This window comes from Astyanax mexicanus, chromosome 24, assembly GCF_023375975.1.
Source record: "Astyanax mexicanus isolate ESR-SI-001 chromosome 24, AstMex3_surface, whole genome shotgun sequence".
NCBI classification, from domain to species: domain Eukaryota; kingdom Metazoa; phylum Chordata; class Actinopteri; order Characiformes; family Acestrorhamphidae; genus Astyanax; species Astyanax mexicanus.
The window spans coordinates 4240854-4265412 of record NC_064431.1 but is presented as its reverse complement, the minus strand read 5'-3'; the positions used below and the strand labels follow the sequence as shown (position 1 = coordinate 4265412).

Here is a 24559-nt window from a genome sequence, read left to right as displayed (position 1 = left end):
AACTGAATCTGAAATGTCTCCATTCAAGTTGCCATATGATAAATTATGTCATTATACGTCAAATTAGGTATATCAGTCATTTTAATCGACAACCAACTACGGATGTCAGACCAAAATAGCTTACTATAATAACATTTAACAAATAAATGTATAGATTCTGTCTCTCCAGAGCAAAAAGTACAGGAGCCCGTCTGAATTTTGAATCTTTTATATATAAGGTCATTAACAGGGTTATTGTACTGCTGTTACAATTTTATAGTTTTTTTTTTAACGTTGGGAGTATTAGGACATGATAAATATTGTTTAAAACCCGTATTAACTAGCATTTGTATAGTAGAATATTGGGCCTAATTTCTACTATTAACCTCAAACATCTGAGGGACTTTTGTCTTGCCCATGTGTTTTTCCATTCTCCCGGAAGACAGGACTTTTATTTTGTTTAGAGAAGCTTCAGCCCACTTCTTTGCTCTGTTCTCTGTAGGGGAGACTGCTCTGCTGAAGCATGGCTGCTAAACGGGCTCTGGTGATTCTGTCGAAGGGCGCAGAGGAGATGGAGACGGTTATACCTGTAGATGTGATGCGGAGAGCTGGGGTTAGTAGAAGCTTAGCTTAGCTTAGCTTAGCTTAGCTGTCAGGGCTGTCTAATAGCACTGGGTGCTAACACAAGTGGGGAATAGCCACTGCAAGAATATTTAAACTGATTATTTAAGTGCAATATAAGTGAATAAGCTTTAATAAAAATATTTGGATTGTGTCAAAAGTGATAAACATAAATAAAGGCTTTGTATAGGATTTTTTCCCGTTCCACCTTAAATGGTGAAGCGGTTACGTTCACCATTTAACCCAGAACGTAACACCATTTAAGGTGGAACGGAACATTTCCACAAACCAAAATACTCTGTGAAGCATTTGGCTGGACTATTTATTATTAAGGTAGCTGTTAACTTGCAGTTTCTCAGGCTGGTAACTCTGATTAACTCTTGCTATTCCTTTCCTGGGATGGTCCTGATGAGTGCCACTTCCATCATCATAACATTTTTAATAGTCTTTGCAACGACTGCACTTGAGGATATTTTCTTGAGAATAAGTTCTTGAAATATTTCAAATTGACTTACCTTCATTTCTTCTTGAAGCCATTTTTAAGCAAGTCTTTTCTTAGTTGAGTAGTTCCTGCTTCTCATAATATGAATTAGAACATTACTTAAACAGCTGTTAACTTTACTTAAAAGCCTAAATTCCAGGTGACTCTATCTCATAAACCTGACTGTGCAAAGCTGTGCCCACATCAAATGTTCCACCTTTTTTAAAAGAGTGGACGGCATGGCATAGCAATAATAATCATTGACTAACCAATTCTGGCTTTGTGATTGGCTTCAGTCTAAAATGATTGACATGTCCTCTGCCCTTTGCTTACGCCCACTGGCTCTCTGGCCTGCACCAGAGGTGTTCAGTCAATGCAACTGCATGAGATTTCATAGTAACAGAACAAGGAATCGTCTGTTCCTGTGATGCACATAATATTTTCTTTTTCCATTGCGATGCATTGTTACACCCCTGTTATTTGAAGACCTAGCTGGTCAACCTGAATGCCAACATGAAGCCCAAGTATGTCCATAAGAAATCAAATAGTGCTTACTGCATAGACAATGCTGTTTAACCAATTTGCTTACCATAATAGAGTGTATTTTAGACTGGATCAACCGTATTTCAACCATTTTGACCATCAAATGCCAGCATAGACCATCTTAACCTAGATACTAGAAGAAAGACAAGCGTGTGTCCAATATAAAATGTATCAGGTCACAAAAACAGACCCATGTCTGTCAGTTTCTGGCTCACAGACTGACTGTATGTACTCTGGACAGTTGGCAGAGTGTGGAAGAGGAGTGGAGTGTAGCTAAATGTCAAAGTTTGCTGCTGCTGCTGTCATGGTGAGATAGGCTTTCATTTACAGTGCAACTTAGCCTCCTTCATTAAACTACATATAAATAAGCATGAAGGGCTCTTCAGGGTATTAATCAAGGATATTAACAGTCTTTGACACAAACTTTTCTGCAGTTCCATGCATCCAGAAAGGCTTTGCACTTGACACTCAGTGTTTACTTTAATTTTACTGTATTATTTAAGTATCAAAGACAATACACATTAATTGGCTAATTGTCATTTGCAGTCCATGGGCAGATAGATATTATATAAGAGGATCAGTCTCACAAAGCACTTGCGTTCAACACAATTTAAAATTACAAATAGGCCGGTCACGATAAGAATTCACAGAAATTATTGCGCTACACGATATTTTTGTAATTTTAAGACTATTAAATGCCCCTGACATAACAGAATAGCATAAAAAAAGCAATTATACACTTTTTAAAGACAACACAATTTGAATTAATCATTTAATACAGGGGTGTCCAAACTTTTTTTGTTGGGGGCCAGAAGGAGAAATATATGTGAAGTCACAGGCCACAGACTCTGTAATAAAACAAATAATGAAATATACCACTTTAAATAATAAATTTTCCTGATTACTTTCATTTACACACCATTTTACTTGACTTACTATCTTTATCTATCTTTGACAGTGTTGTGTAAACTAAGATTTTTCAAATTGTTCTTTCATTTCATGATGTCTCTTAATATTAAACTCCTTAATTACGGCAACTTTTAGACCCTTTTGCCCTTTTTCTGCGCTACAACTGTGCACTCTCTGAAGTCACGGTTATTGAGGCATGACAAAATACTGTTCACTGTTATATATATATAAATATGTTTATGCTTCTACCTCTTTTACTGTCTCACAGATTGCTGTTACAGTGGCAGGATTAACAGGGAAGGAACCAGTCCAGTGCAGCCGGGACGTCCTTATCTGCCCAGATTCAAGTCTAGAGGAAGCCTCTAAACAGGTACGAATTTCTTAAATTCCATTGTAATCCATTGTACTGTACTCTGGACAGTATTGCATTTACTAATGATAATGTTTGAGATTTTCAAATGGAATTTCACTCTTTTTAATACCTCTATATAAGTGGATCACATAGCTGTAAACAAAAAATTAACTTGCAGTGGTTTAATGTGAAATGACGATTCAAAATGATCAGAAGCATTTATAAGGGTAACTAGTGGTGGGTGATATGGTCCTAAAATAATATCGCGATATTTCATGGTATTTTCACGATAACGATACTCCTGGTGATATAACAAAACACTGCGTTAAAAAAAATAAAATGTTTCAAGAATACACCACTGAAACAAAATTAAAAAATTATTGTATTAATGCATATGCTATGGCACACCCCTAACTGAGATTTAAACTGAGAATTTTATCAAATATGTAACAGAACACAATGATCCAGAATGTTAATGTACTAAAAATGCACTCCAAATATATCTCCATATATCCAGGACTAAAGTAAAATAAATTATACTGGACAGATATAATCTGTTTCTTGTAGATATATAATGTTAAAAGAGAACAGTTATTTATTTCTTTATTTTTTTTGATAAAACAGCAAAAAGTAGTACCATGATGTGATAATTAGGGGTGAGTGATATGGTGCGATATTTCAGGGTATACTATCATTCACAATGTTCAAAAATGTTGGCGATATTATCGTGTATGATACGATATGGCACACCCCTAAGGGTAACGAGGTAAATCTGAATAAGACATAAGAATTTTAATCTGTGTAGGGTCTTATTGGCTCTATATACATTTGTAAAATAATATTTAATTTAATTTCAAGCAGCTGATGGCAAGCTGCATGTCCGGGATTCGAACCAGTGATCTGATCATGGGGGCAGCGCTTTAGCTTTTATTTGAAATGCTTCAAAAAAGCATTTAGATACATTTTTTTGTTCTATTTACCACCACTGTCAAACATTCTCAACCAGTAAATTTCTGTAGAATTTAGTATATTGCACCAAACCACTTCATATGAATTCATACTGAAGATTTAAACCATAAAGTGGAAATTCAAACTAAGTGACAGTATATGTTTTACTTTATTTTTTAGTTGTAATAAACCTTCACAACATCAACTCTTAATCTGATTAGTAAGAAAATGATTATGTGTATGTTGAAGTTGCTGTAATTATAGAATTTTAAAAGAGAAAATCATATTTTTGGAGCAAATTTTATAATAGCAAATTTTATAAAGATATGTTACCTAAACAGGGAGAGTGGTAAATCTGGAGGGACTGGTCTTCCTAGGCTGTGAAAGGAGTATTGTGGCCCTCTGCTGGAGTTCTAGTGAAACTGTCAACAGGGTTTTATTAAGAAACTAATAGTAAATGTAGAATTTTTAAGTCATGTAGAATATATACGCAAATATTGTATTAAAAAGCACAATATTGAAGGATCTGTATTTGTATGTATAGGACAGTGTATGTATACAGACAGTGTTCTACATATAATTTTCATTACGTCTGCAGTTGGATGCAAATGAAAGAGCTGATGGTTATTGATTTATGGCAAAAATGAATCAGCAGCACTTTACTCTAAAGTAAGTCATTTCTCACATGCTGAGCTGCTGGATGGCAATAACAGCATGCAATTCATTATGCTTTCAGGGTCCGTATGACGTGGTCCTTTTGCCTGGTGGAGCACTTGGTGCCCAGAACCTGTCTGAGGTAAGAGAACATTATTTACCAAAGCCAGCAGAAGAACGGGAAAAAGACTTGCAGATGTAATTGCAGTGAAAGGTGCCTTTACTAAGTATTGATATAGCGGGGCCTGCTCTTTTTTTATTATAATCTTTCCTACTGTTTTGTTTTACTTTGTGTTGGTATATCACTTAAAATCTCAACTAAATATATTTAAGCTTGTAGTTGTAAGGTGACAAAATGTGAAAAATTAATATACATCACCCAGTGCCCCTCCCAAACTACCCCTCCCATTTTTTTTTATTTGAGCTGAGGGTGGAGTCATCAAAATTTAGTTTAGTGCCCCTTTATAGAAAAATTGTAGAATTGTAGAATTCAGCAACATAATACCATAAGGTCTGGGGAGTGATTATGCAGAAATTTTTGAAGTATGCTTAGGATGCTAATGCTATTGCTCTGTTAATTAATTAAGTATGGTGTCTGTGTCTTCTTTTTTTGCAGTCTCCTGCTGTGAAGGAGGTGTTGAAGGAGCAGGAGGGCAGGAAGGGGCTGATTGCTGCCATCTGTGCAGGTACTGTTTAGTCCACTGCATCCTGGACACACATTAACCTCCCTCAGAAACCGTTACACTGACTGTGCAATACGTGATCAGCACATGCATTGGATGAAGAAACACGAGTTCATTGATTTCATCATTTTCCCCTAACCATTTATTCTGCTTGTTGGTTGAAGCTGTGGATGCTCTCAGCATAGAAGAGAAAAGTAGTATTGTGGTATAGTGAAACTGCAGAGTTAAACCTATTGATAATAATTATAAATTAAGGGAGGGCAATATGGACCTAAAATAGTAATATGGTATTGCATGGTATTTTTGTAATGATGATGTTCTGGAAAAATTTACAACATATAATACAGGGATTGACATGGTGAAGAAAATAATAACTACATTTAATAATTTTAAAATAACAGTGAATAAAGAATAAAAAAGATAGATAAAAAATAGAATAATATAAAATAGGAAGATAAAATACTTCTACTACTAATAATAATAAAACTTGGTTTAATTAGGAATTAAGACCAAAAGTGGATAAGATTAATACAAAAAAGTTAAAATTAAGCTTAAACTATTACTTTTGCATAGTATAATAAAATACAAAAAAATATATAATATTACATAACAGTTTTAAACTAAAGTGCAGTACATTTGGTTGCATTCATACAAACTACAAAAATAAACAATTATACAAAAAATTCCTTTAAAAGCTCCACAGTTAAAAGCAAAACAAATAACAAAATTTAAATACAAAATGCCACTGTTATCCCAGTATGGATGTTTTGGTTTGCATTTTGAAGACATTTTTACATACGATAAAATATGGTACACCCCTACTGAGCCTCAAAGTAGTAGTAGTAGTAGTAGTAGTAGTAGTAGTAGTAGTAGAATTTGTAGTAGTAGTAGACGTAGTAGTAGCAGTAGTAGTAGTAGAAGTAGTAGTAGTAGTAGTAGTAGAATGTGTAGTATAGTAGTAGTAGTAGAATTTGTAGTAGTAGTAGCAGTAGCAGTAGTAGTAGTAGAAGTAGTAGTAGTAGTAGAATTTGTAGTATAGTAGTAGTAGTAGTAGTAGTAGCGGTAGTAGTAGTAGTAGAATTTGTAGTAGAAGTAGTACTAGTAGAAGTAGTAGTAGCAGTAGTAGTAGTAGAATTTGTAGTAGTAGTAGTAGAAGTAGTAGTAGTAGAAGTAGTAGTAGTAGTAGTAGAATTTGTAGTAGTAGTAGAAGTAGAAGTAGTAGTAGAAGTAGTAGTAGTAGTAGTAATAGAATGTGTAGTATAGTAGTAGTAGTAGAATTTGTAGTAGTAGTAGTAATAGTATAGTAGTAGTAGTAGTAGTAGAATTTGTAGTAGTAGTAGTAGTAGTAGTAGTAGTAGTAGAATTTGTAGTAGTAGTAGAATTTGTAGTAGTAGTAGTGTAGTAGTAGTACCGGTAGTAGAATTTGTAGTAGTAGTAGTAGTAGTAGTAATAGTATAGTAGTAGTAGAAGTAGTAGTAGAATGTGTAGTATAGTAGTAGTAGTAGAATGTGTAGTATAGTAGTAGTAGTAGTAGTAGTAGAATTTGTAGTAGTAGTAATAGTATAGTAGTAGTAGTAGTAGAATTTGTAGTAGTAGTAGTAGTAGTGTAGAATTGACCTCAGGCTCGAACCTGTTGATGATTATAAATAAAAAGAGTAAGACTTCAGGTAAGAGATCAGGTTTGTTAGGTTTGTCCATCTTGAAATCTGTTGCCATTCGAACGGTATTATGCTGTCGGCTCTGCTGCTGAAGGACACTGGAAGGACATGGTGAATGAGGCCAGTGTGCCCATGTGCCACTGCGGAGTGGGCCGGAGAATGTCCTAGAAAATCACTAGGGTTCCCTTAGGAGTCTCTAATGAGTGAGCGGTGGCTCCTTTGGCATTCCTTCACAAGGCAAGGCTTATTTTACAGCATGTGCTCTTAATACTCTGCATCAATAAGCAGGTGCCAAACTGTCAAGGAAAATTGATGAAGGTGCTGAACTTTGAAGGGCATTGGGAAATTTGTGTGCGTGTGGAACGGCAGTATAATCATAATGCACATCCATATCTGTAACAGTATTATCTAGGAATACATTAAAAGTTATTCGGCTAAAAAAAAAATGGCAAAAAAAAATGCTTTCAGGAACAGGGAAAAATCCAAAAATTACTGTTTTAAGTCATGTTGCAGTGTTTGCTCTAATATTTTATAATTTTTTTAAGCAGCAGAGGCACAGGTCCACACTTTACCACCTCCTCCCTGCTGGCCTCCTCCTCTCCTCCAGCCTGCACTGCTGTGTACATAGTGGGCAAGGAGTGAGGGAGAGAGCCAACAGAGAGCCGGGTCATAAATCATAGGCTCAAGTTCATTATAACATTCTACTCATGAAATAAGCAAACTATAGCCTTCAGCATCACACATCACACTTAGTATCAGTGAACTACCTCTTCACAAATTGCCTTATATCCAGCTAGACACAAGCTGTACGTGGCATGTATAGTAACGGTAGCTGAGGTAACATAGTCTCAGCATTTTTATGTTTACCAAAGACTGGTTGCCTTTCTCTGTTTAAATTTTACTCGCACTTGACTTTAGTAGTGGTAAGTTTATCATTAGAATAGCACTTCTAAAGTAATTTCATGATTACTGATGTACTGACAGTAAATGTGTGACTAGAATGGCACTGCTAAAGTTGATTCATGGTTAAAATAGCACTGCTGAGATGAATGTATATTGGATATTAATTCATTTGGTTAAAAAAAGTGGCAAAATGAATGAAGACCTGTGAAAAACATCTATTTTGGGTATTCAGCCTTTGAACAAAAGTTTCATTTTGTTCTGCACTGGGTTCAGAACCATACTGTCTATAAAGTACAGACTAAGGTTTACGATCAGTACTAAACACTGGTGATGCCAATCACAGACATGGTCTTTGTCCTTTGCTCACGTTCAGTAGGAGACAGAATGATATTGGAGCTCAGCTTAAGAGTCGTGTAACAGGCCTTAACTGGCCAGCATCCGCCCTGCCACACAAACCGTAATACATAAACTGTGTTGGATGGCTGCCAAGCTGCATAATCAATAATTAGGGCTTGTTTTTTTTATTAGTGCTTTGGGTGAGCTCACTGCGGCGTCAGCATGCTGCCAATGTTAATCCAGTGCATTGGGTCCATTAACTTTAGACCTTTTCTAAATACGTCCTGAAGAACTGGATGGAAACTGAATATGTGTGTAATTTTAGATATTACTGTATCGATGTGTTATGGTGATATTCATATTCTGTGTAGCTCTTAGAAGTAGTGACCTTTGTTATGATGGAAATGCATTTTTTCCACATTGATAAGTTGAAACATTCTGAATGGAAGTCTCTTAAATGTTTTAACCAGGTTAATTCAGGGAATTGTATGTATGTGGATCCTACAATGAAATGCCAAATGTAATGGGACAGGCAAAGTATTGTGCCCTGTGACTTTTGCCCGGTCCAATGGAACCTAAGAATCCGTCTGGTTGAGTTTGAGTCAGATCATATAAATATCTGACTGACTAATGTTATATTTTCAATCTGACGCACTGTACATTAAGGGGCGGAACTTTCCCATCCTGTTTTGACTTGAATTGAAACAAAATTTTAGATTTAAATGGTGTGAAAGACTAAAACAGCAGTAAATCTGTTGTTTGTGTGATCTTTTCTCCCGTCTCTTTCTGACAGAGAACAGAACAGGGTCCCTGGTTAAAAGTAACGTCTCCACATAAATGCCCGAGTAATAAACTTAACAGCAATATCAAGCTTGGCAACAATTAGCAATGTTATGTTCATTTATTGTATGACAGGTCAATAGTGTAATTGTGTAATGTTCATCATTGAACAACCTTATGTTTGAAGACAAGAACAAAGTCACAAGAGTAATAAATACAGTTAAAAAAGCAAAAAAACTTTTGCTTGTTTAGATAGCAAGTATGTTAATTAATTAAAACAGTAGTCAGTGTGTTCGTTTTTGTTACATTGCTGAGGCAGTATATTCAAAACCTGGATTTGTAATACTGCTGGCTAGTTTAAAAGGGACAAAATGGCTTGAAATGATTGGTCAGCCTTTTTATATGTTGGTTTATATATTATGATTGCTAGCTAACTAGTTAGCAAATGTATTGCAGACTGAGTTTTAATTATATTTTTGATTGCAGGTCCTACTGCACTCCTGGCTCATGGCATTGCCTATGGCAGCACAGTCACCACCCACCCTGGTGCTAAGGATAAAATGATGACTGGAGGTAATGCCCATGTGCCCAGTTTCACACTCCTTCTGTACACTTTTCTGTTTATTTTATAGCTATGATTAAATTAATGGATTAATACATAAGGAGGACTTGCTCATACATTACAGCTGTACATCTGCACAGTTTTCTTTTAGTGTTTCTTATCGAGCAGTGTGGTATATGAGCTTTAGCTTTAATTGTATATAGTGGATGTAATGATATATTTTGTTTCTCTGCTTTAGCTTAACCAGAAGTAAGCAAACATGAGTGAGGGTTGTAGTTAGCAGAGTTTTCCAGCAGTTGGTGCTGTTGTGCATTTTTTTGTTGTGTGAACATAACTTTATATTATAGATTTTACATAGCTCTTCTTACAAGCAGCTTTGAATAAATAAATTAATAAAAAAATTACTTGTCTTTTTAAACAGCTGTATATGTTAGAATTCCATGTACAGTTTGTCAGTCTGCTTCATTATTATTTCAGATCACTACAAGTACTCAGAGGCTCGTGTTCAGAAGGATGGCAACCTCATCACCAGCCGGGGTCCAGGCACCAGCTTCGAGTTTGCTCTTACAATAGTAGAGGAGCTGATGGGTGCTGAGGTGGCTGCTCAGGTCAAAGCGCCACTGATTCTGAAAGATTAATCAGGATGCGCTGATTATTAACTTCATCACTGTTGACAAATCCACTGTCAGTCCACTGATGACAAATTCAACTGCTAAACCTTGTTGTCTTTCAGTTTCCCCTCATCTGGAGCTGAATTTGAAAATTTTCTCACAGTTGTTGGCTTCAGAAAAAATCTAAAAAAGGTTTTGATGGAATATTGGAATCGAGGTACATGCTAGATGATTCAAGCACTTTAAATCTTTATTTTTGCTATGTAGAATTAAAAAAAAAAACCTTGTGTAAATTAATGTGAATGGTCCTGTGTAACAGCATGGCAAATGATGTAATAAAGGCACACACCAGTGTTTAACACATACAGTGTTGAATAGTGTTTTTTTTTTTGGTAGGCACGTCACAATAATGTCACAATTATGTTTCAGACTTATCGTACAATATGTGGAAGTGATTGTGAACAATCATTTTTGCTGACCTTGATATTGCTAGTTAGTTTTTCTTAGCAGTGAGTACTGTTTTATTTGATTGAACCACTTTTCTTTTTATTTTAAGAAGAATATATTTCGATTCTTGTCTAAATACAATATGTAAAATGTTTAGACATTCTTAACACGAACGTGTGGTAAACGTTAAATGTATACATAGCGTGGTTATCAACAGCTTATTTGCATAAAAGTGACAGAGCCCTTAAACGGCTCATTTTGAAAGGGACTGAAACTGGTAAGAGCAGAGCTGGAGAGATCTCTTTATGTGAGAGTAACTTTGTGCAAAGAACTTCCAGAACATGTTTTGTATAGAACGTACAGCTCCGGAACAAATTTAGACCACTTCAGTTTCTGAATCAGTTTTTCTGATTTTGCTGTTTATAGGTATATGTTTGAGTACAATTAACATTGGTGTTTTATTCTATAACCTACAGACAACATTTGACCTAAATTCCAAATAAAAATAGACATTTGGAACATTTATTTGCAGAACGTGGGAAATGGCTGAGTTTTAAGACCTCAAATAATGCAAAGAAAAAAAGTATATAAAAGTATATCCATAATATTCAGAAATCAATATTTGGTAGAATAACCCTGGTTTTTATTCACATTTTGGTCTTGGCATGTTCTCCTCCACCAGTTTTACACAATGTTTTTAGATTACTTTATGGTTTGTTGGCTTGGGATCATCTATCTTCCTCTTGATTATATTCCAGAGGTTTTTGATTTGGTAAAATCAAAGAAACTTATCGTTTTTAAGTGCTCTCTTATTTTTTTCCAGAGCTGTAAATTATATAGACCTATTCTAACATGTAAAAAGAAGTATAATATGTCTAATTTTAGTAAGAAATCAGTTATTCTTTTTTTTTGTTTCTTTTTTTTTACATAAACAATAAAGTGTGCTTTATTTAGACTTACTATTTCATTATTAATTAATTAAAATATTTAACATATACTAATAATTTACAAAAGGAAAGGAAATAATCTGTAATATTTGGTTATTATATTAAAAGGGCATTTTTAATACAGTTTGGAAAATTGATAAATAAGATTAAATGAATTAATTAAAAGCATTAGTAAGAAGAGCATCAATAACCAATAGCAGCGCTGGACTGCCGTTTTTAGTGGGCGTGCTTAGCTGTTTACTCCTCAGCGGTTGGAGGAACAGCGAGCTTTCTTCTGAGACAGGCGGTACCGACAGCCAATGAGACACGTATCACTAAAGCGACTGTCCTTGAACCGACCAATGAGCGCAGTCCTCGCGTGGAACAAATGTGTGAAGCGGCAAAACCGAGAGTCTCCTCCGCCTCGGAGCTTCGGTCTGACAGCGAGGGTTTGTGGAGCGAGATTTCCCCCTGGATGCGATTTTCTCTGCGAAAAGGTGAGAGATTTGCCGCTTTTACCAACCTTTCTCCTCGCGGTGCTCGCTTTAACCGCGGTATCTGCTGGAAATGTCAGTCAGAACATGAGCAGTTTTGTGGGATGCTAACGTTAGTTAGCCTAACCGTTACAGTCCCTCAGAAATCCCAGCTGCAGCTCGCGAGACTGTTAATGAGCGTTTAGCGCAAACTGTTAGCTTAGCGTGCTAACTTAAATTACCTCAGTATTCAGTTAGTTACCATTAGCGAGCTAGTTAACTTAGCGTCCTTGATACATTTCTGCTAATCATAGCAAATCTAAAATAATACTGTTGTATTGGGAGCTGTTATACTAGCGTTATATTTCATAAGAGCCCAAAATATTGACACAAAATAATAATGAAAAAATACTGTTAAATCAGTACAGAGACCCTGAATGTGCATGGTGCATTTTTTTATGCAAAAAAGTGGTGAGCACTAGATACTAAGTGGTGAGCTCTAGATACTATAGCTAATATAAAATATAGTTCTGAATACAGTTCTGAATAATGATAAAACATAAAAAAAAAAAATATATATATATATATATATATATATATATATATATATATATATATATATATATATATATATATATATATTTTGTTTAAATAATACAGAGGCCCCAGACGGCATTTAAATTTTTTTTTTCCAAAAAGTCGTGAGCAGAGCATACTAAGTGGTGAGGGCACATACTGAGTGGTGAGCTCTAGATACTATAGCTAAAATAAAATATGTTCCATAACACTGCAGACCTAATTTTGAATATTGATACAACATTAAAAAATAATTTTGTTAAAATAATACAGAGCCCCTGACGGCATATGGTGCATTTTTTAATGCAAGAAAATGGTGAGCACTACATACTATCTGGTGAGCGACACATACTAAGTGTTGAGTGCCAGATACTGTGATCCCAGACCCAATTTTGAATATTGATAGAATTTTTTAAAAAGTACTGTTCAAATAATTTGGAGCACCTGAAGGTACATTGTGCATTTTCTTTATGCCAGAAAGTGGTGAGTGCCACATATTGAGTGGTGAGCAGCAGATACTATAGCTAATATAAAATAATATATCCTGTAAGAACCCAGACCCAGTTTTGAATATTGATACACAATTAAAAAATTATTTTGTTACATTAATACGGAGCCCCAGAGGGCATTTGGTGCATTTTTTTTTTAATGCAAGAAAGTGGTGAGTGTTACATACTATCTGGTGAGCGCCACATACTAAGCGGTGAGCTCCAGATACTATAGCTAATGTAAAATAATATTTCCCGTAAGAAGAAAAGGGTTGTGCGTTTTTTTTTAATGCCAAAAAGTGGTGAGAACCAGATACTATGTGGTAAGGACCAGATACTTTGTGGTAAGCACTAAATAGTAAGTGGCGAGCACATCATACTAAGCACCACATACTAAGTGGTGAGCACCAGATTAAGGTTAAAACCATTAAAGCTTAACAACATATTTTACGGTTGAAATCCATATGGAACAAATGAACATTAGTTTCATAACCTGTATTTTAACATTTTGTTGTAGAAATTGTCATAACTAGTATATGGAAGGTTAGGTTTTTAGAAAAACTTATATATATATATATATATATATATATATATATATATATATATATATATATATATATATATATTTTTTTTTTTTTTTTATATATAAATCTCCAGTTCTAACCCACTACTCCTACACTCCTACACTGTTAATAGACACAGATTCACACACTTTCCTGTGATGCTCTTAGGATGTCCAGTATATCTCAGTTGTAAATTTACAATGTAAAACAAAAAATAATAAATAAATAGAAAGAAAACACATTGAATGAGCATTATGTCCTTTTCACCCTTAATTTACCCTACATATTCATCTTGATGGACACATTTGGTAACTTGCTTTAAGGAACTTTTCACACCTCTTAAAGGGTCTGTAATATGTACATAACCGTGGGCTCTTTTGGGATATATATTATTTTGAATAAAACAAGGGAATAATCCTGTGTGAGCATCCCTACACTGTAAAAAGAGCTTCTGCCTAAATCAAGTGGACTGGCTAGACTTCTTTAGCTAAAATATGCTGTAAAAGGCTGTCACACATTCGCTGCAGACACCCCAGCCTTCCCCTTCCTCCCTTACAAGAAACAGTCAAGTTGTTAAGAAACACTCGGTGCTGGCGGCTAGTTTTCACACTTGTGCAGGACTGCATGTGTGACCTCTCAGTTCTGCATGACAGGAAGGTGAGCTGAAAGTGCTCCAGAGCCTCAGACCACATCATGACTCCCTTTCTGCTGCTTCATTTCTGCCTCTCTGTTATATTGTGCTTGTCTGTGGTGTTAAGTCAAACATCAACCATGATGTTTTTAAATCAAGTAGTCATCTACTGAGCTTATAATGCTTTCCAAGAGCAGACTCACGAAGGTAGAATCAAGGCACATGCTGGTTTATCTTTACTGTCCTTGCTCTCCCTGCTACACTTTTAAGTTACCAAATGTGTCCATGAAGATGAATATGTAGGGTAAATTAAGGGTGAGGTGGACATAATGCTCATTCAACGTGTTTGCTTTCTATTTATTTTTTTTATTTTTTACATTGTAAATTTAATACTGAAACTGAATACATTACAGCTATACAGGGACACATGCCAAACTATTTTGTAAAGGAAATGCTCTTACTTTCACTACTAAACATCTAAATTTCAGTGGTAAACCAGAATAGGTTTTGTACTTTAGATTCTTTTAAATAGCCACATTTTATTTAAGGACAGAGTCGCACACTCTTAATTGTTTTGATGACCAACAGACAGGATTCATGCCCACAGAGCAACTAATAGGTCTAGTGAGCACAAAGACAGACCAATCAGGATGTAAATCTAACCCACAGAGCGAACTAATGGATCTAACCACAGGGAGAGACCAATCAAGATGCTCTTTGTATTGCACTCTTGCCACATCTGCCTTACATAATTATTTCCAAAGTGTGCAAGCTATTTCCTCAAAAATCATGGTAATTGTAGGCAAGGTGGCATGTCTAAGAGGCATGTCTCTGTTTCTTTTTGTATTTTTGTTCGTTTTGAATATAACATTAAAAGGTTAAGTTTTATAAAGGTCAACCAGGCAGGTAATTAGAGACACTCAATAAATTATGTGCACAGCAGTTACCAATGCATTTTTTTGGATTATACGCTGATCAACCGTAACATTTGTGACATTAATTAGCAAAAGGTGAAGTAAAGAACGCTAATTATAAGTTTAATTTACATAGTACTTTCACAAACCCAAGGTTGCTTTACATTGTAAGGGAAGAAAAAAAAAGTTCCTAACACATATATATATATATATATATATATATATATATATATATATATATATATATATATATATATATATATATATATATAATATAATATAATATAATATAATATAATATAGTAGTGAGAGCTGAAGAGGAAGGTCCTTAGTTCAGCTTTAAAGGAGGAGAGGTTACAGCAATCACAAAGTCTGGTGGAGAGAGTTACAGAGTTTGGGATGAGGGTCTTGTACAAGGAACTGCAAGAAGACCAGTGCAGGAGTATCTGTGTGAGTGAGAGAGACAGTAAGAATGAAGGAGCTCAGAAAGATAAGAAGGGGGGGCAAGGCCATTAAGGGCTTTCAGAAGTTAACAGGTAACGTTTGGATTTAATACGGGAGGATACTGGTAACCAGTGAAGCAGTGATTTTAATAGGCTCATTGTCAACAGTGACTATGATGTCAGAATGAGTGCAGACCAGAGCTTTTGGGCCAGCTAACAGGACTATATTTTTATCTGAGTTAGTCTCAGGTAATTGTTATCAAGCCAGTGTTTCAGGTTTGCAGTGCATGATATGAGACTGATATTAGATTGTTGGGATTGTAGTGCTAAGATAGATCATCTGCATAGCAGTGCAAATGTACAAAATAAAGAGAATGGGTCCGAGGACAGACCCTTGGGGTACTCCCTATGTAACAGGAGCAGTGGATGACCTGTGTAAACCGAATGAGACAAAGCTGAAAATGTCCCTACGCACAAAAAAAAATCATTCTTATTTGCAATTTTAATGCATTGGCATTGTCAGTAAACCATTAGAAACATAGTTGTAAAACTGGCATAGATTAACCCACATTCTCACATTTTAAGTCGCAATTTAGTATGTCTGATTGTAAGCATGAAATATGAAATATGTTTTTGTACATACACAGCTTTGTTTTTTAAATAATTAAATGTTGTGGCATTACAAAAACGATGCCACAGCAAATGTTTGCTAGCTATAAATCAAAACTATAAATGTGGTCCAATGAATGTGTGACTTTTTTTCTCGCCAGGTAGTGTATTTTAGACTCAATGTGAACACGCAGTTCTTAGTGGTGATGTGTTAAAAGTAGATGGACAACCCAAAATGGGCATGCGTCACTTTGACAAGAATTATAGAAAGGCCTATGGGGTGTTCCTGGTATACCAAAAATGGTCCAAGAGAACAATCAGTGAAAGAGTCATTAGGCTAATTGAAGTGATCCATGGAGACCTCACCTGACGACATAGTTGAGGTAGAGATTCTGCTGTTAATTTAACAAGTACAACAGGACATCTTAGGTCTTGGGTAGTTGATTTGGGCTGAGGAGTGTATCTTTACAATACACAAAACCGTATGCTTAACCTAGAATATTTGCAGCAATGCCCTTTTGTGTTTATCTAGTGTAATGTCCTTTTCAGTAATGAGAAGACTGTAACTGCAATGAAGCGAGAACCAACTCCAACTGTATTGATACCCTAGATTTGCAGTAATGTACCAGATATGAAAACATCCCATGCAAATACTTTCTTAAAGTTAACTAGATTTGGCAATTATGTTAATTTAACACATTTAATTCACTTAAACCACTTAGCTTATTTAAGCAAAGTAAATTTAAAGTCCTTTTTCATACTGGAATACAAAGCATGCAGACGGAGCAGTTGCATTGTGGTGGACAAAGGACTGTACAGTGTGCAGAATACCAAGTATATGCATGTTTGCAAGAAGCGTCTGTGGGTTTTTTGTTGTGAGTTTACAGTAGGTCCTAGAGCTTGATCTAGAAGGTCAGCATCCTGCTGAGTCTTGTATCTTCAAGATTAAGAGTGTGTACGTTCATCATTCCGAACAAGACTGTCCTTGTTCTGCAGTTTTTTTCATTCAGGCTTAAAAATGCTTGTGTCACGAGAAAACTTTGTCATTAGAAATTTTAACAACAAAGAGGCTATTTGGCAAGATGCTGTTTAACACCCACACCTAGATGAACATGCATGGATTAATGAAAAAAGTACTGCAGTGAGTGAAATAAGCTGTCTATTTATTACTGTATTGGCATACTCAGATGGTGAAATGTCCTCCTCCTCTTCCGTTCATACGCTGCTTCCTGTGAGATATTTCTAGAACACTAACATTTGATCTGAGGCACATACAGTATAGCCAGCATTTTGCCGCTTGAGTAGCTGTACAGTAGCGAGCTAGCAGCCTTGCTCTCACAACAGATATGGGTGAGATCATCCAGACTGAGTCATTGGTTAAATGATGCAATTACAAAACTCTTTAGAGCATCCCCTGATTGGATCTCCCCTTTCAGTGGTTTGAGTAGAGGTGGAGATGGCTTGAGCCCACTGTTCGTAAAGAGAGGTAAAGTGGTATTCTCCAGCTACATGCTTGTCCTATTCTTTACTGCAGATGGTCCAGGGGCTTGTTTTATGTGCCAGTTGTGGTTTAGTAATGTACAGCTAGATAGCAACAGCTCAGTTTCAGAAGGGCTGTTAATTTTTTTTTAATAAAGCCATTTAAAATAGACAGTTCATCCTTAAATGTATTTGATCTTAAAGATGTGCTAACCTGAAGCTTTAATCTGTTTATGCTAGGGATACACCAATGTGAGAATTCAGGTTTGATACTGATATTCAATGTTTCTGTGTATACCTGTATATGTCTTTATAGCTGCCAATCTCCATATACATGTTTATAACCTGCAGAGAGAATAGACACCAAGGTATAACGCTCTAACTTTAAAACCAGTGTTTGCAAATAGCAGTAGCTCAGCCAGCATTGTTTGGATCTTTTCCTCTATACAATTAATATGTCAGCATGTATCGGTTTAAAATATTGGTCACATTAAAAAGATACTGATATATAATTCCTGTATCATGATACATCCCTAGTTTATACTTTTAGTAATGGGCTAGTCTGTGCATTTTCTAACTGTCAGATAAATAACTAAATTAGTGTGTAGGAGCCATGAAATATGAAATCTTCCACTATTTAGTAGCTTGTTATTAAAGTGTACTTGTTGTACAAGTCCAAATTTATATACTTTATGCTCATTTTGTTAACTGCAAAGCTCTAGTTATTGCCAAAGTGGGCTACCTGTACACCAGTTGCCCTAGTTATCTGTGAAAGTGTAACATTTACTTAATGCTATAAGGATTCTGTTCCCTGGATCAAGGCTTACTGAAAGCACCTGGCCTAGTTTTAGAATAGTACCAGTGCATTCCAACCTTTGAGTGAAGGCAGATGAGTTGTCTTGTCCCTGTCATTCTTGAGCCATCATGTGCTCTATTAGTTTTCTAGAAGCAAACAAACATGACATGACCACAGCTCTGGGGCCTGGATTTAAATATACCTTCTCTGTGGTCAGAGGGAATGACACAGACACTAAATCCACCCTCCCAGCCCCAAAGCAAATGTAACTAAAGTTCAGGTTGGAGCTATTTCTTGACATTTTCTTGCCTATTATCGCCTTTTCTTTTGTAAGTCAAATGCATGCCATTTTAAAAATTATTTAAGACTGAAAACCAGATCTCTATTAGCTCTTTGTCACATGTTCAAACTCTAAAAGACCTCAGTGTCTTCCAACCACCCACTTAAGGTAATAACACTGCACTGTAGTATGGCCTAAATGCACCTTGCTATTCTTATATTGGAGTCATGTTGATGTAGTTCCAGGTTGTAAACTCACAGCTGTGTGTCATATCTTAACAGCAGCCAGAAACAGCATTTGGGGAGAGTGTAAAGCATGTCTTTATAATTAGGTTAACCTCGTTTAGGTAAGAACACAGTAGGGGTTTGCAAAATGGTATTATTCACGTTAATTCGGGTATAATAACAATCCGAATTAGGGATATCCCTGATCATGTGATTAAAAGCAAATTTTTCAAAGGCGTGTAATAGAAAAAGATCCAGATCACTGATTTTTTTATAAAAAATTCAAAGTTATGTTGTTACTCCACGAGTTCACTATAGATTTTTTTACGTTTACAATGGCAGCGACAACCTCTTGTCAGCCGCTTTTGTCTGTTGAGTGTGTTCATGAACACTCGCATTATCACGCTGGCCGATTAGCAAACACAAAAACAACAAGAACTTGCTTATTAATGCTGTAATGATTATGACTTTAACCATTTTATTAAAGTCTTTGAGCATGCTTTTACAGATGTAATTAATCAGTGTTAGGACTAGTGTCTGTTAGCAAAATTAGCTGAAAAAAAACAGCTTGTAGGAAAAATTAAGCAGCTGACTTGTGTAGCAGATGTTAAGTTAGCACCGCATAATTTCAGAAATATGTTTGACCTTCAATGGAGGTGCCTGAATAGAGCCTTTGTTCATGCATTTTCCCCAGTCCTTTAAAATTGTTTTTTTTTTTCTTCAATATGAACCAAGTCTTTATTACTAATGAGGCACATTTTCACTTCTATAAACCTGTATTTTGTATTTATTTGACCAGTTTATTGCGCCGATCTAATAAAACTGAAGAAAAAAAAACAGATATTCTAATAAAAACTGTATTTGGACCAACTACCAGTTAACAAGTTCAAAAGAACACATTGATGGATCTAAACGCTTTAAATGTTCATTAAACATTGCATCAGCTCAATTACATTGCAGTGCATGAAAAGGCCATGCTCATTATTTTTGTATATTCAGGATGACTGCATTGCTACAACGTATAGGCGTTGTGTTGGAGGCAGTCACATGATAAAGTTCTTATGGATGCCCTGCTACAAGGACGTGCTTAAACAGAGAAGGCAGTGGAATGGTAGCAGAGTGAAGCTGGAGCCCGCGATGCTGTGACTCGGCTGGAAGAGAGCCAGGGACCAGAGACACAGTGGTGCGCAACATTGAAGCTGCTGCAGTCCCCAAGGCTCAGGGCTAGGAATCCACATTGAGGCGTGCACTAATACAATCTGTGAGGAAAGTGAGACAAACATTATAGCGTCAAATTCTGAATGGAGAAAAGGAAGCAGCAATGATGCAAAGAAAAGCCTGCCTTGACGAGGCTTGATTTTTGCATGTTTGGAAAGGACCTTTCAGCAGCGCTCTGAATGCTGCAGTGTTGCCTTCATGAATTTTGAATCGAGTGACTCTGCATGTGCTTTAAAGCAGAATAGGCAATATATCATGCCAGCAAGCTCGTTGAGCTGGTTCCGTATCCGAGGAGCACCAATAATGTGAAATCAGAGTGCATCATAACATGCTGACCTTTTCTAATGTAATTAGTCAGATAAAGGCCTTTTGAAGCATTCCAGCCTATGAACCAGCTGAATGAAAATGAAGCAAATCAGGAAAATACAGATGTTCCTCAGGTGCACTTGCAAGTCCTCGACATTGCAGGTGTTATTCGGATAGCTCTTATCATTTCAGAAACAAGTTTGACCTTTCCAGAATGTGGTTGACGATAGCCTTTATTGGTGTGACTATGATGTTTTTTTGTGGCTGCTCTGGTCTTACTAGGTGACTGCTGTTCTGTTCTGGGTGTTTGCAAGTTACTGAAAGCTAGTCGCTCAGTTGCTAGCTCTGGATTCCTTGGTTCCTTGTTGCTAATGTGATCTTGGTTGTTGCTACGGTGTTTACACAAGTATTTTCACACTTGTCCTGAATATAAGTTTACACTGGACAAAATCTGGCCTTGTTTTGGGAAAGGACTCATATCACTGGTTTGCTTTTACCCATACTCTGTTGTTTGTGTCCAGTGTTCACCCTAATTTAGATGTGCCCACTTTATGGTTGGCTGGGAGAGTGTAGACTAATCTGCTTCTTGTGAGACAAGGAAAACCATCACCTCACCACCTCACGCTTTGAGGAGAACACTAGGTCCTGTGATCCATTCTTCCCAATTACAGACAACAAGGAGAGTTGTATTCTTTTAAACTTCTGTTTTTGAAAGTCTGAACAAATGGTTGTATTTCAGTTCTTCTGAATCTTAGGAAATATGTACCTCTGTTTTGACCTATGGCTCAGCTTTATGAAATAAAGCCAATAGAGGGAAAAAGCCCAGGTGCTTTCTCAGGTGCACTGGTAAAACCTTGGTTTTTGCAGTCTCTCAACATTTCTGGATGATGTAAGGTAGGCAGCATTATTGCTTGCTAGGGATTTACTGATACCACTTTTTTTCTTTGAAGACACAGATGCCAGATTTCTAAATCTATATATGCTGATAGAGTAATAATAATAATACAAACTGGCTGTTCTTAATGATTTAGCATACATTATTTTTAGTGTTCCATTTTGCATTTGCATTATCCCAAATAATATATAGGAAGCTTTAAAAGAACAGCATTTACTGGTTGAGCAGGGATGCAACAATTAGTCGATATAATCGAAAGTGTCCATTTTATAAAAAAAAAAAAAAAGTCAAATCCAAATGTTCATTGTAGACCAATTGTAAAACTGTAGCACTATACAAAGTACTGGGGTCAGAAACACAATGGGAGAAGGATAACACTCAACTCTCGACTGGATGCGGTTTCAAAAGTGCCCAAACACAACGGATTGCACGTTCTCACTCATTTGCAGCACTTTCCACATTTAAACATTTAATGATCAGGACGTTTGAAGGGCATTTAGTGGAAACAGAAGCCATACCCACAGCAAGCAGATAAATAATTCTTGATTAATTGACAGAAATTCAGGAAAGGCTAATCAGAAAAACATTTGTCAGGTTAATCCATTACCAAAATAATCGTTAGTTGCAGCCCTACAATGCCTATAATCCCACACTGTGTGCACATTGCTGGCATGTGTGTGTGTAACTTACTGATACTTTAGTTTAATATTTGTGTCTGAACAAACTAAGTACCTTTTCATCTTGGTCACCTATCTGCAATATGTTTTCAGCAGCAGACCTTCAGTATACAGCAGCATACGTGTCCTCCCTCTCTGTGTCTTGCACCCACTGCTTCTCCATATGCTTACTCTCACGCTGACTGTGCAGAGAGATGAGTGTGTGTCTATGCGCACACTGTGTATGTGTGATGGTGTGATGTGAAGGGGAGGGAGCCTGCCTTTAATGCATCTGCGCCGTGCTCTATTCAGTGACACATACTCTTGAGACTCTCTCATTTACTCACTACATTTTCTCTCTCTCTCTCTCTCCCTCTCTCTCCGACTCTTTATTTTCCCTCCCTCTCTTTTCCTCCTCTCTCCATTGCATTCCTCTTTCCATTCCTTTCTCTCTTTTTTACTCTCCCTTTCTCGTTCTCTATCTGTCTCATGCACACAGACACACGCTTATCCACTCAGGCATACAGACACACACATTGACAGCGGAGCACGGCGTGCCGCTCACCGCTCTTCTCTCATCCCACCCCTCCATCTACTTCCCCCCACCTCCCCGTCTTTCTCTCATCGTCGCTCGACAGCGGAAATCTGGCTGCACCCACCCCGCTCTCCTCCATCCCAGCCGAGCGGGGAACGCTGCGTCAGGCATCGGCAGAGGACAGAGGTGGGTAGTGGAGCACCATGGCTAGGTCTGTCATCCCTTTTCCCTCGCTTTTCTTCCTTCCTTCCCTCCTCCTCCTCGTCCTCCTCCCCTTCCTCCTCCTCCTTCTCCGTCTGCTGGAGCGTGAGACTGAAGACTGGGCTTTTGTGTGCATATATGTATGTAAATATATGTGTGTAAGCATGTTCTTTTGCGTAAAGAACCTTTTGCGTAAAGAGTCTTCATCGTTGTCCTTTGCCTCCAATCTGGTGGTTATGGATACTGCATTGAGAGGCATCTGCATAGTGTATTGCACCGGCAGTTATTTCTGCCCAGCTATTCCCTCCTCCCCATATGTATTTTATATTTAATGCATATCTCAGCCTCTTAAATGCATGATTCAAAGACATCATCACAGTTGTACGACAACGTACCCTTGATTGCCATTCGTTATCTAAATCTAAACATCCTCACTCATCCTACCTGCTGCAGTGCCCATCTGTTACCTACAAATGCTGCTAATGTGCAACAGAGTACGGTTTGATGCTGCAAACTCCGACCAGCATTCCGTGGACATTAAAATGCAAAGATGTTATCATTTGTCGTTCGTTATTCAAGCAGAATGCAGAGGCTGCTTGACATTCTCGGTCTCGTTTGCTGAAAGGGAAGTTGCCACTCATGTTGGGATGGTATGGATAGATTTTGCTGAGCCTCTGGGCTCAGGGCCAAGTCTAGGGAATGGAAGGTAGGCGCAGGTTGCAGGGTTTTGGTGCAGTAAGTTGTCGAGGGGAGCTGCACTGCTAGAAAAATCAGGTGCCTACACTGCCTTGAGCAAGCCTTCTCGTAGGCTTTGCAGATCATGAGCTAGTGCTAAAATAACATCCATAGTGTTGGGTAGCCAAATAACATGTTTCTTTTTGTCATTTTCAGTAAATGCTTGCTTTGATTAATCTGGATTTCTGTTGAATAATTACAGCAATAGTATCTTGGGTACTCTGCACCAAATTACTTGTTTAGTCAGTTTGCATTTGCTGGATTATTCTTGCACTCCAATACAACTCAGTGTATGTAAACCGGTTTACATGGTAACAATATTAACAGTTAAGTCACTAATTTTTGAGTATAGACCACTACTGATGGCTTTATTTGTTGCAACTTCAATCGTTCTTTTGATGGAACACCTAATTTGTTGATGTGACCTTGAGAAGTTTTTGTTACATGTTCTGCTTATAAGAGAAGCGCCAGCTTTGGTACTTTTATACTGCTTCTAAAAAAAAAAAAGACTGTGCCCTAAAGCAACTTGCTTACTAGGGCCCACATTTTTTTTCTTTCTGTTTCTGGTTTTTATTCTCTTTTTTTTATTACACTTCAGAATTTTTGGTTTTTAAGATTTAGTTTAAAGAAAAGAAATGGAATTAAACAGTAGCAAATAGCAACTTTTTGATGTATAAAACTGCTGCTTTTTTTCCGGGGGGGATTTGGCGGTTAAGACGGATTGCATTGCAGATTTTTTTATATTATTGTGTAATTCTGTGTATTGCTGGGCATATTACATATTTATATCTAAATTCCACTTTTCTCTGATTCCGCATAGAAGAAAATATAGGGCTCAAGTTTACCTGGGGGGGGGGACGAAGTAGGTGGTAGAATCAGGACCCTTCAGACTAGCTCAGCTTACTTCTGGAACTGTCTACTACATGTGACAAGTAGAAGTGTGCATTTTCCCATTAAATCCCACTTGCAATATTCTGAGAAACAAAAATGCAGTTTATATGATTGCTTATGTTTTTTTTTTTTTTTTTTGTAATTTCAGATGAAAGTGTCCTTTAAGTTTTGATAGTATTGCTAAGCATATTATGAATTAAAATAACTGCATATTTCATAATAACAAGCACTGGTTTATTGATGGTAGACAATA

The 24559-nt window shown here is 36.7% G+C and overlaps 2 protein-coding genes across 4 annotated transcripts in view; both read left to right on the top strand.

Annotated features, from left to right (window-relative positions):
* Positions 1-430: 430 nt before the first annotated feature.
* Positions 431-10385, top strand: park7 (parkinson protein 7). Its single transcript, XM_007251451.4, has 6 exons — positions 431-592; positions 2802-2903; positions 4570-4629; positions 5104-5173; positions 9334-9420; positions 9887-10385. Exons 1-6 carry the CDS (start codon positions 503-505, stop codon positions 10045-10047), a joined length of 570 nt encoding a protein of 189 aa, XP_007251513.1. The 5' UTR covers positions 431-502; the 3' UTR covers positions 10048-10385.
* A 1393-nt stretch (positions 10386-11778) lies between these two features.
* Positions 11779-24559, top strand: part of kcnab2a (potassium voltage-gated channel subfamily A regulatory beta subunit 2a) — a 134186-nt gene continuing 121405 nt past the window's right edge. The window contains exon 1 of one of the 3 annotated variants that reach the window (XM_022682264.2): positions 11779-11890. The gene's annotated coding sequence lies outside the window, so the exon portion shown is untranslated. Of the gene's footprint in view, positions 11891-22268; positions 22666-24559 lie in introns of those variants that run through there. The other 2 variants (XM_022682265.2, XM_049471644.1) reach the window with 2 other exon arrangements.